This window comes from Morone saxatilis, unplaced genomic scaffold (assembly GCF_004916995.1).
Source record: "Morone saxatilis isolate NCDOM2014 unplaced genomic scaffold, NCSU_SB_2.0 Contig15, whole genome shotgun sequence".
NCBI classification, from domain to species: Eukaryota; Metazoa; Chordata; class Actinopteri; family Moronidae; genus Morone; species Morone saxatilis.
In genome coordinates this window covers 14,602,184-14,614,243 of record NW_023339707.1, presented here as the reverse complement: position 1 = coordinate 14,614,243, position 12,060 = coordinate 14,602,184, and the positions used below count along the sequence as shown (strand labels likewise).

Here is a 12,060-nt window from a genome sequence, read left to right as displayed (position 1 = left end):
CGTTCATGTAACGTTCGTGTAACGGTTGCTCGATGTTAGCAACGTCCACACCGCGTGAACATAACCTGCAGCACGTGCAACCGGGCCCCGCAGGTGAAAACGTGTCTGCTACAGTAACTATACGACATGTGGCACATTTCGTTGCTACGGAGCCGAGTAATAGTTAATAGTTCCGGCTAACATAACTCTGAATGACTTACCCAGAGTTAGAGGCGCACGTCGCCTTGATGGAGTGGATCCTGAGCTTGTTAGCGACGTCTTTCAGCCCCTGCAGGGTCTTCTCGTCGGGTTTGTGGTAGCTAGTCATGGTTTCTGGATTGTTTTAGGGAGAATGGCGACCGCTTGAATGGTTAATTTGGGTTATTTCAGTCACACAAGTCGTTTCCAGGTGTCGTAAGTTCAATGCTGCGCCACGCCGCTGCTAGCTGCCCGGTGAAAGTACAACCGAGGAGGAGGAAGGACAGAGGATGGGGACTTATGTCTCCTCACAGCCACTCCCACCCAAGTTAATCCAATCATTTGCAGGGACAGTTGTGGTGTTAAGTTGCGCAGGACAGGTTGCTTTCACAAATCTTGTTCAGCTCATGAAAGATAAAAATCTTATCATTTAAATTATCCAATCACCACAATGTGAAGAACTGTAGTTTTTTCTGGCTTTGTTATGAATTTAATACAACGACAGAAATTGCATCCACCACTTTTAACACTAGTGAGTAAGACTAAGAATAAAATGCAACAGTATAATGCTGAAGTGGAAATGTTATTGACAACTTAAAACTATGTCTGACCACTAATGATCAGAATTAATTATGATATATATATATATGATATAATGTGCATAATTAGCCCTTTTTGGACACCACACTGTAACTGCACTGTTTTCCCACACATATACATCTCATGTCACTGTCCCTTTAAAGCTACAGCTGGATGGCTGCCAATAGGGAAATGCTGCCTGCCGATTTTGCCCTCTCATTCTTACTCAGGGAAACACAAGGTTCAATACTCCCTCATTTCTTATTCCTTAGTCACTGACACGCTGCTTTGTAACGCCAGCTAATTACCTGTATTTGCACATGCCAACAGACGAATCAGAAATAACATTTTCATTTCATTTTATTGTTGACAAAAACAGATAATTGGTTTAAGAACATGACTTATGTACAAATGTGTGTAAGAGACAAAGTGCATCATACAAGTGAGGTGTATCTCTATCAGCATATACATTACTTTTCATTAAACCAATCACAGTCACCCACTTATACACACCAGGCCTGTATTTTCAAGGAAGTAAAACACTTCCTCATTTTTGACATCATTACAGATCTTTGGGCTCAGATATTTCCTCTTCTCTAAGTTCCTGAAATGACATACATGACATTAGGACAAAGGGGCAGCTTTTGTCGGACCATGCCACGCAGAGAATTGTTATCTTTACCTTGATTCTCTCCTGGGCCTCAACCCTCTCCTCATGGGAGATGGGATCTTTTTCAAGTCGCTCCAGCTGCGGCAGGAGAATCAGTACACTCAGCCGGTAGTCTGTCGTTTCCACCAGAGGATTCTCAGAAAGCACCAAAGCTCGCAGAGTTTCTGACAAAAACCGGAGGCACTGCAGGGCATTCTCATCTAGGATGGCATTGCCTCTAAGACGGAGACATAAGTGTGTTCAGTGTTTTACTGAATCAAATGATGGGAACCACCACTGTCTCTCCTTTTTGTGATAAACTGTGTACCTGATGTTGAGATATTGGAGACACTTCATGTTGGGGCTGAGGCCATCCAGAGAATCTAGCTGGTTGTCTCGAAGGTGAAGGATGGTGAGGCGCTCTAACTTCTCTAAACCCTCCAGACGTTTGATTGCATTTTGGGCCTGAATGGAGGGCAAGAATAGTTACAGGCGGTCTGATCTCTGGGTCATTTCATGGGTATTAAAGGACCAGTGTGTAGGATTTAGTGGCATTTGGCGGTGAGGTTGGAGGTTGCAGCGAACTAAATACAGCTTGCTTGTCAAGTGTGTAGGTGGCCGTAAAACCTGCGCAAAATGTGAAAGGCCCTCTTCAAGTGTTTGGTTTGTCCGTTGTGGGCTTCTGTAGAAACAAGGTGGTTCAACATGCTGGACTCTTTAGAAGAGGGCCCACTCCCTCTATGTTATTTTAAGGTAAAAACACTTTTAATTATAATTAAACACTAATAAAAACATACCTATGCATATTATATTCCACCACTGCCAATAGATCCTCCTAAATGTTACACACTGAACCTTTAATAATGGCATTAATGGATCAGCCTCAACCAAATCATAGTACTTTCATTACCAAATATAATTTCCGTAGGTTTGGAAGGCTGATGCCACCAGTGGTGTCCAACTGGTTTCCTCTCAGCTCTAGAGTTACCAGGTTGGCAAAACAGCCGCTCTGAAGATTCGCTCTCTGAATACCGTTACCTGCCAGAAAGGTTTAAAACATCCAGTCAAGGCCTTTTTCCACATAATACATTAGGAACCAGATATTTGATTAAAACCTGGCTGATGGATAAGAGTTTGTTATACCTAAGACTGAATAGTAACACATTGGATAGTAAAACCCCTTCTGATACAAACTTTCTTACGTCTTGTTATCATTTCTCTAAAGTCAAATACCAGTGGTAGTTCCTCATTTGCCTGACATCACTTGAGGAAACTCCAGAGTAGCTTAATACATTATCAGTCATTCACATGGTATCATAAACAGCACTTATCCTGACATAAACCTGTAAGATTGAGACTCTCCAAGGAAGGACCGACCAGCCCGTCCAGGTCCGTTAGCCGGTTCACGGTCATACTCAACCACTGCAGGTAGGGTAACTGAGAGAAAGGCTGCCCTTTGAAGTATGCCACCGCATTACTGTCGACCTACAGAAGACGAGTTTCATTCAAGATTTAGTGTGAATGATATTGACAGCCTTGTTGATGTGCTTTTTCTAAATGAGTAAACACGAGAGCTCCTTGCCTTCAGCCAGAGCAGCTGGGTCAGAGACGCCAGAGGAGAAAGATCAGTGAGGTGGTTGTTGGATAAATCCAGAAAACGTATGTGAATGAAACTGCTGACTGCAGCGACGTCACTCAGTCCTCTGAGGAGTAGAAGTGATGACAAAGGGTAAATTAGTATAAAGTCAAACACATAGGCACAGTTAAAGGAGCATAAGCTGAACTTCAAGTTACAGAGCAAAGGTCGACAATTTGCTTTGAGTATATTTTTTTTTTGCCCCCTTACTTGTCTTTTAGGTCCAGTTTGACAAATGCATGTCCAAGTCCATTTCCTGTTCGGCACAGCAGTGAGAGTCCCTGACCTATGGTTTCTTGGGTCAAATGGCAAACCTGGACCTGTGAGATGGAACATATCAAAGGATTATTTTAGTCCGAATTGTTGGTAGTATTAACTCAAAGGGGATTACAGGACCTCACCAATGTTTCTGTACGGGACCCAGCCCAAACACTAGCCACCCGTGGAACTTTTTTGCCATAAAAGTGGAGCCTCGCATGTAGATTACTTACAAATTATGCTCACTCCAAACTTAAATACCCATAACCTGAAGTTGTTCATTGTTTGTGGGGTTTTTGGGAGCAAAATGCAGCTTTCAGGGGCAAAAAAGTGGTTGGTTTACTTTTAGGATTAGATAATGCAAGCCCCTTCCAGAGACCCCATCCTTTCCTTAAATGTTGAGGGTTAAACGGCATACTCCCAACTAGCATTTAATGCATTTTGTGACATTTTTCGTGACCTGGAGTCCTCTGGGACCTTAAAGTGAAAGAAGGAGTGCGAGGAAGACTTGACCAACTCAAAGACATGACCTTACTTATGATTAAGATAGGTCAGTGGTTTTCAAATTGGGGTCCTTGAAAAGGTTCCAGGGGGTGCGAAGCAAAAGGGAATCATTTATTTTCACTATAAGGACAAAATTCATGACTATTTTGGTCATGGGTTTAATACACTTGATGTAATAAACCATCTTAAAGAAAAAACCCTTTCTGATGGGGGACCCTGGAACAGAAAGTGGTGTAATTGGTGTCAGTTCATTGAAAGGAGTTTAAAAAACCACTGGGGTAGTTAATGGGTTGAGACCAGGGATTTTAATGGGAATAGGAGAGACTTTAGTTACTCCACCAGTACAAACCTGTCCTCTGTGGTAGCAGGTCGCACTACTGTAAAACAAGTGGGCCGAACACAGTTACTGTCTATATTTAGTCACAAGTAGTCCCCCACGTTTCTAATATACCTTCTCGTCCTCTCCGACTCCCTTGTGGGCTTCTTCCTCTCCCTCTAACGTTACATCCGACAAGCCCACATCTTCTTCCACCTCGGACATCCTGCTCGGTTCGGCCAGTAGCGGTACGGCGTTAGCTGTTAATAATGTTTACCTGACTGGCGTTAGGTGAGCTACTAACGTTACTACCTCAGCTTTGTAACTTTACAAACCAGTATAAAGACCAAGCAACGTTAACTCACCACGTAAACTAAAGCAGTAAGGTTAGTTAGTGTTCGCTCTTTGATAAAGCTGACTGCAGTTTGAGTCTGACGGTCCCTACGAACAAACCGCGTTTGTGGTTGTTGCCATGGGAACTCTTCAGCGGCAAACCAGCACAACAAACTTCCAGTGCAAACAAATGCGCTTTGTAAGAGCTGTACAGTGTCTGCAGGTCAAGATGTTGCATTACACACCTCACAGCAAGAGTTACATTATATTCCTCTTTTTTTTTTTTTTAACCACCGTTTTGCAAAAACACTGCTTTGGAAATTTCAAGTTAAATGTTGAAATATTAGTTACAGTTTACTGGCTTTGCCCACACAAGACATCAATCATAGAGATTGCAGAAAATGTGTTATTCTTAATTATTTTACATGAGCTTGATGAAACACAGTCACATTATTGAACACATACAGAAATAAAAAATTACTTTCTCCAGACATAACTATGTATTACATTGTGAATTCATACCTGCAATATGACAAACAGAGTCACTTTTCATCTACACACTAGTGTTAGTGTGGCTCTGTACAGTTTATGAGGGCACAGTCTCTTTTTAAAATGTATACACAGTTCATGCCCAGATCAGTCATTCACTGAATGACATGGCATATAGCATTAAATTAAAAAAAACTCTATGGTGCATAGACATTAATATTAGAAAATCCCATTTGCTGCCATAAAGATCTACTGATCTTTCATTTTCCTACAGCAAATGTTTCCCAACCACATAAAGCTTGTTTATCACTCACACACACACGCGCACACACACACACGCTCTAAAGCAAGTGAGAACTCAAAACTGCATCATTCAGGAATAAAGCAAAAAAAGTGCATTCTGTGCAATATCCTGACATCCACTGCTACAGGATCAGTTCATATGAGTGTATTACCACTGTTGAGGTAATTGTAATGTCAAACCAAAATTAAGAGATTTATCTTTAGATATCTACACAATGTTAATGGTGAAGTGTTGCGTGCTAGGCTTCATCATTGTCCTTTCTGGGTCAGGATGTTGAGACTTCAGGGTGACTTGCTCACTCCACTTGCATATTGCGCAATAGAAGCCCCTTTTTCACACCTCCCTGCAACATCCTGGCACCAAGACTAGTGCCTGTGATCCCATCACTAAAGAGACAAAAAGAGAATAAAACAATGTGGAAAATGAAGAAAATCACCATATATAGCTCTATAGTTAACAACCCTGATTTAAACAGTACATGAAGAACGATGCATGGTAGTATCCGGTATTTTATAAATGAGCACTTTCGGCACACCAAACACCGTCAACACGTAGAGTCTTGTTTGTTTGTTACTTTACTGTTGCTTACATTGGGTTAAACCTTCTCTTCTTAGGATCGGGAGTTTCAGGTCCATCAGAAAGTCTCTGCAACCAAAACAATCAAATCAATATTAACTGCATTCAATAACAAAATAACCAACTCCTACAGTCCAACTCTGAGGTTTGACCAACCTCTTTTCCTGCAGCTTCCTGCTGGACTCTTCTTTGTTCCAAGTTTTGCTGAGAGTAGACAGGTAAAGAAGTGCAAGTTTAGACACGATTACAAGAGGAATGAAATAAGGCTGCAACTGTGTCATTTATACACCTTTTAGATAACAAATAGTAAAGAATGCATGAGACAATTACAGCCAGGAGTGAACACGTATTCCATATCCTTTATACAATGTTTCAAACCGTTTTTATAACTACCTTATGTAGCTCAGAGAGCTGCTGGTGCCTGATGAGGGCCTCCTTGCTGGGGAACTGCCTCCTACACAGCAGACAGGCCAGTTTAACCCAGTCAGTCATTCTCCCTTCCCTCTCATCTCTCTCGCCTCCTTCTTCTTCGCTGTCAGTTTCTCCACTGTAGGCTGGGACCAGGCCTGGCTGCTGAGGTGGGGAACGCTACAGAAAAAAGATCAAAGATCAAAGACCGAGGAGTAAATAGACACATAAATAATGGTAGTATGCTTGAAAACATGCTTGTAACATATGTTTGTCTGTAAAATCAGACAAACATAGATACAGAACAAGCAGATCACTGTGACCAGGTCCTTACCTCTGCACTTTGTCGGATCTGGTCAAGAAACATCTGAGGCCGTTCAGACAGTGCCCCCTGCAGGACAGAAAAGCAAAGTCAGTGGGATCACCAGGTCACTTAACAAGACCTCATCTTATGCAGACATTGTCTCATTACTTGCACTAGACAAGTGGTTATAGGTGCTTAAGTAAGAGTCCTCTGGCTGATGGACACCCCCCTCCCCAGCCACTATGATACCCTGCTGTCCTGAAGGTGCTGAAGTGTTTATAGCTGAGCATGTGTGTCTGTGAAAGGGTCATGCACCTTTTTCTCCAGAACAGCATAGCCTGCGTCAGCACTAGCAGATTCTCGGCGGTCATCTAGGCGACTGTGGCCAGGTGCCCTAGTGTATCCAGGTGGCAGCACTGTGGAGCCGACAGCAGGGGAGGACGAGACAGAACGCATGTTCTCCTTCTGTCTATTAAGACTCTTCGCCCAGCGCTCCATATCTTTGGCAATCTATTAATATAAGCCCCAAGAGATATAAGTTACACAGTTAAATTGACTCAACACAGGAAGATTTACAATTTTGAAATGTTGTTTTCCCATGGAAGGCCCAATACAAACAACACATGTAGAACATTAGCCCTTCAATAAATACTACACTGGTGAAGTCTACATTTAAAATGTTTTGCTGAGAATGTGTAAGAGGTGTTAAATAACTACAGTAAATTTGGCCATACTATGTTAATTGAACTGAACTGTATGATACTATAAGAATGTATTGTTCTTTTGTCCATTAACAGAGGTGTTGAATCATACGTACTGAAATTTAAAAGATCAAGAAAAATAAAAAAAAAAGCAAAACAAGCCAAAAAGGTTTACTTTGTAATCCTTTGGTAAATTAAATGTTCTGTGCACAACTGTCAGTACTTGAACTTGTATCTAGCATGTAGAGTACCTGTTGAGCAGTTTTATTCTTGGGTTTGTCTTTTTTCTCCTTGCTGCCAGGGGAAGCAAACAGTGAGTCTGAAGGGGCTGCACTCATGGGAGCACCTTCTGCATTTGACTGGTCAGTAGCAGCAGGAATGTAGGTTTGCTTCTCTCCATCCCAGTACATGTACTGCTGAGTGTGAGGGTTGTAGTAGTACTGCAAAGACGAGAAAACCAGAGTGAAATGCTGAATAAGAGAACAAATGAATTTCAAAAACTGCAGGCTTTATTATTTAGGTCACAGTACACTCCTTACCTGGGAGTTGGGGTCATAGTAGAGTCCTGTGAGTGGGTCGTAATAGTAGCCAGAGCTTTCGTCATAATGGTATGTGGACACATCTGGCACAGCTACAGTCATAGACAAAGGACATTTACCTCAAGTTTAGTGTCACATTTAAATATTTAACTTATCATCAAAGATTAGACTGACCATTAATCAGCAGAATCGTGATTCATACACATTCAAATAAGGACAGAATTAACACTTAGCAGTGACAAGTTTGGTTAGTTTGTAAGAGTGGCCTGACTGACATGTCTGTCAGAAAGGTACATCTATTTGCAGCTATTAGTGAAGATGTTAATTCAACGCTTTTTTTAAGTCAATTCTCATTTCTTAAAGTTGTTTTTGCACTCCCCCTTTGGGGTTGAATGCCACAAATAAATTCTCCGCCTGTAGGTAACACTAGATACACAAAGCCTTACGGTATTGCTGAAGCTCGTGTTCAGTGCCTGGGGTAGCAGGTTGGCTGGGAGCAGCTGGTTGTGGTTTTCCCACTATCTCAACCTGTGGAGAGACAGAACTCTTAAAAACAAGAAAGTAATGGTATAAAACAACGCAAGAATACAAGGGTAAAGAAGAAAATCAAACAGTAATATTGTACCTGTGTGACTGATGTGGTGGTAGCTGTGGTGATGAGAGCTGTCTGTGTATGAGTGAGAGGTTGCTGCACGACTGTTGATCCAGATGTCACTGCATCAGATAAAAGGGCAGCTGCACGTGGGCAAGCACACAAACAGGTGGCTTGAGTTCTACTGCAGTTCAAGTGTATACAGCAATATAGATCATATGGGTGATGTGTTCTGTATACTGGCATATGTGACACCAACCTGAGGCTGCTCCTCCTGCGTATGCCCCCATCAGGACTGCCCCTGCACCAGGCAAAGCAGCAACCCTGGCATCAGCCTGGGTTTTGAAAGTCGTGCCGTCTAGCCCAGAGTATTCATTTCCTTCCTGGCCGTAGGTTACTGCTGCCCCCTGCTGATACACTGCTGTATCTGTACTCTGGCCTCCACCTGATCCATTCTGAGCAGTCTGGGAATGAAAAGACTTTTAAAACTGAGGCAAAAACACCAGAGTACAATCAATAAAAAGATGAGTTGCACCCTTGTGTTTTCTTTGCTGTGCTGAGGAGTCATTTAGACATGTTACCTGCGTGACAGCCCACTGTGCAGCAGCTATAGCTGTGCTGGCCACTGTTGCAGCACTCACTCTGCTGCCATCCGTCAGGAACACATCACTAGCATGGAAAAGAGGTACAGAGAAGGTTTTAGTGGGTTTCTGGTGAGCTTTATTTGTGATGCTAGAATGTAACAGTCACTATTTTTTAGCTACTAATTTGTTTTAGGTATGCCAAAGCTGATTCATTTTATTCACAGTTTCAATGTGACATTTTGATTGCTGATTCGGACCTACAATATTATTATTGGTGCGATAGCAGTGATGTACAGTACTCTTGTGTTTTCTTTGTGGCCAAGTTCGGGTGTGGGAGTGTTTACCGTTTGGAGCCTTTGGCAAACTCCACCACAATAGTTTTCCCGTCAATAGAGAGAGCTGGCTGGAGCGCCTGCAAGATCTGGAGTAGCTGAGATGCCTCCTGTTGATAAAACATACAAAGACTTGTGAGTTAGTGTGGGTGAATTTGTGTGTAATTGCCTATGTGCGTATGTTTTGCTTTTTTAAATCTGAATACAGTTTTAGTTAAATATGGGTGAATCACAATTCTTAAATACATCTGTCTGCACTTATGCATGTGTGTGTTGGTCTCATGTTTCTCACCACTATGGTAGAGAGCTGTAGAAAGGCAAAACCCCTGTTGAGATGTGTGTGCTTGTCCTTGATTAGGCGAACATTCGAAGGGGAGAGAGTGGCAAATGGTGCCAAAGCAGATAAAATGGCTTCCAATGAAGTATGCGGACCAAGATTTCTTAGTATCAGAGCTGGTGTAGGAGAGGATGAGAGAATATTATATTTAACACAAGATTTAACAACTCAGGTACCAGGTAATACAGTGTTACCCCTTCTGGGTTTGCAAGCTATAGTTAGGTAACCAAACACTGTTTAAAAACATGATTTCAGTGTATTTGTCATAATCTATAATAAGCAATACTTTCCAAAAGTACACATAATTCAAACCCACAAATAACAATTAAAAACAAAAAAATTTAAAAAGTAGGTCTGTCTTAAAAGAAGAAGAGATTGCCATGGTGGGAAAAATGTAAAGAAATGGACTTACTATCATTGGCAACATCTGCCTGCTGTGTGGCCTGTCCTGGGTTGACAGTAGGGCCAGAAGAGTGGTAGGGTGCTGGCAAGGGCAATAAGCCCTGGGCTCCTTCCTTTTGAAGACCAATGGGCAAATCCCTCTGCAACTGGGGCAACTTCAGCTCAGCCTCTGGGGAAAGACAACATGCCACTTTCTTATTTATTTATAGGGCGATAGAGAACTTGTGTTATTTTAAAGGGAGAATAGGTGTAATATTTACAGTAGATGGGTTAAACTTTACCTGATTTAGGCACACTGCATTTGAAGCACTTCTCTCTCCGTTTAAAGTTTTGCACACCACACTGTTGAAATGTTACATGACCTAATGTTAAAAGAATGTGCTACTACAGTGACTGATATACATGCATACAATACACACATACAAATTTAGATTTTCATATAAGCATGCCACACAATGCAAACACACACACAACCTTGTTGCAGAGCCAGTCCTCATTGGCACGCGGTTTTGGGTCGCTGTAGTGCATCGACACTCTTTGTCCCAGAATCAGCAGCACACCCTGAAAGAAAAAGAAAGAGAGGGAGGGGGAACAAATAATGATTATCAGCAATAATTAGGCCACACATGCCAGAGAAAGGCCTCATCTCACAAGAGATGAGAGAGAATGAAAGGGACGAGAGGGAGAGGGAGAGGGAGAGGGGGGCAGAGAGAAAGAGAGTAGAACTGAGGCTGAAAGAAAGAGGACACCAGAGAATTGCAACCTTCAGCTTTAGGAAATTGGGACGGACTGTGATGGTGTATGTGTAGTGTGTGGGTGTCCATTTTTAAGGACACAATGTGTTTTGTTCAATTGTGTCATCCCTCCCCCCTTAAGGGGAAACCTTTTCACAGTTTTCCACACATCCCATCCCACTGTCACCACCTTCGCCCCCAAATAGACAATAGCTCCATCCTAAAGATGTAATAATGGTAGATGACCCAGATATGACAGGTTCAAAAAACAAGAAAATGAAGTACTATAGTGGCTCTGATTCAACATACAATAGACCACGTGAGAAATTATATTCACACTGTCTTACTATCCCAGAGGTGGTACTGTAGACTTAGGAGAGAGAGTGAGAGCATGTCACTGAAGAAAGAGGAGTCCTCTATTAAAAAAGAGGAGCTTGTTTTGGACAAATGATGAGCAAATGTGACTGGGAGGGTCCAGTTATGAAAACTATGTCGTTGGGCCCCAGACAGACAGACGTCAGCATGAAGTAACATGAATTTGCCTGTTTGTGGAATTCTGTGTAAGTATAAAGAAAAGATTAAATTTCCTTCGAAGTATAAAAACTTACCTACCTACCTCGGGGACAAAAAATATTTCTCCACTCTGTATGTTTATACCATACTGGAATGCATTGTGTGCGACAGGGCATGATGTGACTGTACATTTGTTCTGATATTAACCCATATGTCCCATTGTATGTGTATATATATATATATATATGTGTATGTGTGTCTGTGTAGGGGAGAGTGACCTGGTTGGTCTCCATCCAGCGGGTGGCCTCCTGTATGACATTAAACTCGACGAAGGCGAATCCTCGGCTCTGACCTGGACACCGCCCAGCGCCATGGTAACCGAACAACAACAACAACAACATAACAACAACGCAGTGAGGGGTTAGTGCTTCATGTCCAGAGGAGAGAGAGAGACCCTGTATCAGCACTAATGAAATAAATCATTGCTTCCTCTCTCCCTTGGAAATAACACACTTGAAGTGGAGAGCCACTGTCAAATTCTCTGCAAGGGTGGGAGGACGCAATGTCAAGTATCTCAACAGGGTCAAGGAAAGAGCGAGAGAGAGGGAGAATCCTACCCACTCATCAGTTTGAGTCTGAGCTCTTTGGCTTTGAATGATGAAGCACCCAGGCAGAACAGACACACACAGACACACAAGCGCACACACAGGCTCCAGGGCACTACGGCAGGGTCCAGTTTTAATGCTGTCGGTGAGTTCATTCTTACACGTTCATGTTTGTCCACAACATGTAA

General features: G+C 42.4%; 3 protein-coding genes across 3 annotated transcripts in view; all 3 read right to left on the bottom strand.

The window, feature by feature from the left end:
- Positions 1–466, bottom strand: part of tktb (transketolase b) — a 7,466-nt gene extending 7,000 nt beyond the window's left edge. The window contains exon 1 of the mRNA XM_035657197.1: positions 201–466. Within this exon, the coding sequence (XP_035513090.1) occupies positions 201–307 (107 nt within the window). The 5' untranslated portion in view covers positions 308–466. The remainder of the gene's footprint in view (positions 1–200) is intronic.
- A 659-nt stretch (positions 467–1,125) lies between these two features.
- Positions 1,126–4,691, bottom strand: lrrc23 (leucine rich repeat containing 23). Its single transcript, XM_035656450.1, has 8 exons — positions 4,255–4,691; positions 3,252–3,361; positions 2,988–3,108; positions 2,749–2,890; positions 2,316–2,443; positions 1,734–1,870; positions 1,439–1,643; positions 1,126–1,360 (listed from the first exon to the last, which is right to left on the bottom strand). The coding sequence occupies exons 1-8, from the start codon at positions 4,342–4,344 to the stop codon at positions 1,319–1,321; spliced, it is 975 nt and encodes a 324-aa protein (XP_035512343.1). The 5' UTR covers positions 4,345–4,691; the 3' UTR covers positions 1,126–1,318.
- Positions 4,692–4,842: 151 nt separating this feature from the next.
- rbm10 (RNA binding motif protein 10) overlaps positions 4,843–12,060 on the bottom strand; it is a 10,180-nt gene continuing 2,962 nt past the window's right edge. The window contains exons 6-23 of the mRNA XM_035656449.1: positions 11,546–11,619; positions 10,495–10,581; positions 10,302–10,362; positions 10,031–10,189; positions 9,574–9,734; positions 9,294–9,391; positions 8,947–9,034; positions 8,625–8,829; positions 8,399–8,508; positions 8,220–8,301; positions 7,774–7,865; positions 7,486–7,674; positions 6,849–7,043; positions 6,564–6,620; positions 6,215–6,409; positions 5,978–6,025; positions 5,835–5,890; positions 4,843–5,631 (exon numbers count right to left, since the gene is read on the bottom strand). Of these exons, the coding sequence (XP_035512342.1) occupies positions 5,541–5,631; positions 5,835–5,890; positions 5,978–6,025; positions 6,215–6,409; positions 6,564–6,620; positions 6,849–7,043; positions 7,486–7,674; positions 7,774–7,865; positions 8,220–8,301; positions 8,399–8,508; positions 8,625–8,829; positions 8,947–9,034; positions 9,294–9,391; positions 9,574–9,734; positions 10,031–10,189; positions 10,302–10,362; positions 10,495–10,581; positions 11,546–11,619 (2,048 nt within the window). The 3' untranslated portion in view covers positions 4,843–5,540. The remainder of the gene's footprint in view (positions 5,632–5,834; positions 5,891–5,977; positions 6,026–6,214; positions 6,410–6,563; positions 6,621–6,848; positions 7,044–7,485; positions 7,675–7,773; positions 7,866–8,219; positions 8,302–8,398; positions 8,509–8,624; positions 8,830–8,946; positions 9,035–9,293; positions 9,392–9,573; positions 9,735–10,030; positions 10,190–10,301; positions 10,363–10,494; positions 10,582–11,545; positions 11,620–12,060) is intronic.

What these genes read in the sequence shown, in the direction of transcription:
- lrrc23 (XM_035656450.1), bottom strand. Translation starts at nt 4,344, where the DNA reads ATGTCCGAGGTGGAAGAAGATGTGGGCTTGTCGGATGTAACGTTAGAG. An exon ending in GAGTCGGAGAGGACGAGAAG is followed by an intron (nt 3,362 to 4,254) that starts GTATATTAGAAA and finishes TCCATCTCACAG; the next exon opens with GTCCAGGTTTGCCATTTGAC. An exon ending in ACCTACGGAAATTATATTTG is followed by an intron (nt 1,871 to 2,315) that starts GTAATGAAAGTA and finishes CCCTCCATTCAG; the next exon opens with GCCCAAAATGCAATCAAACG.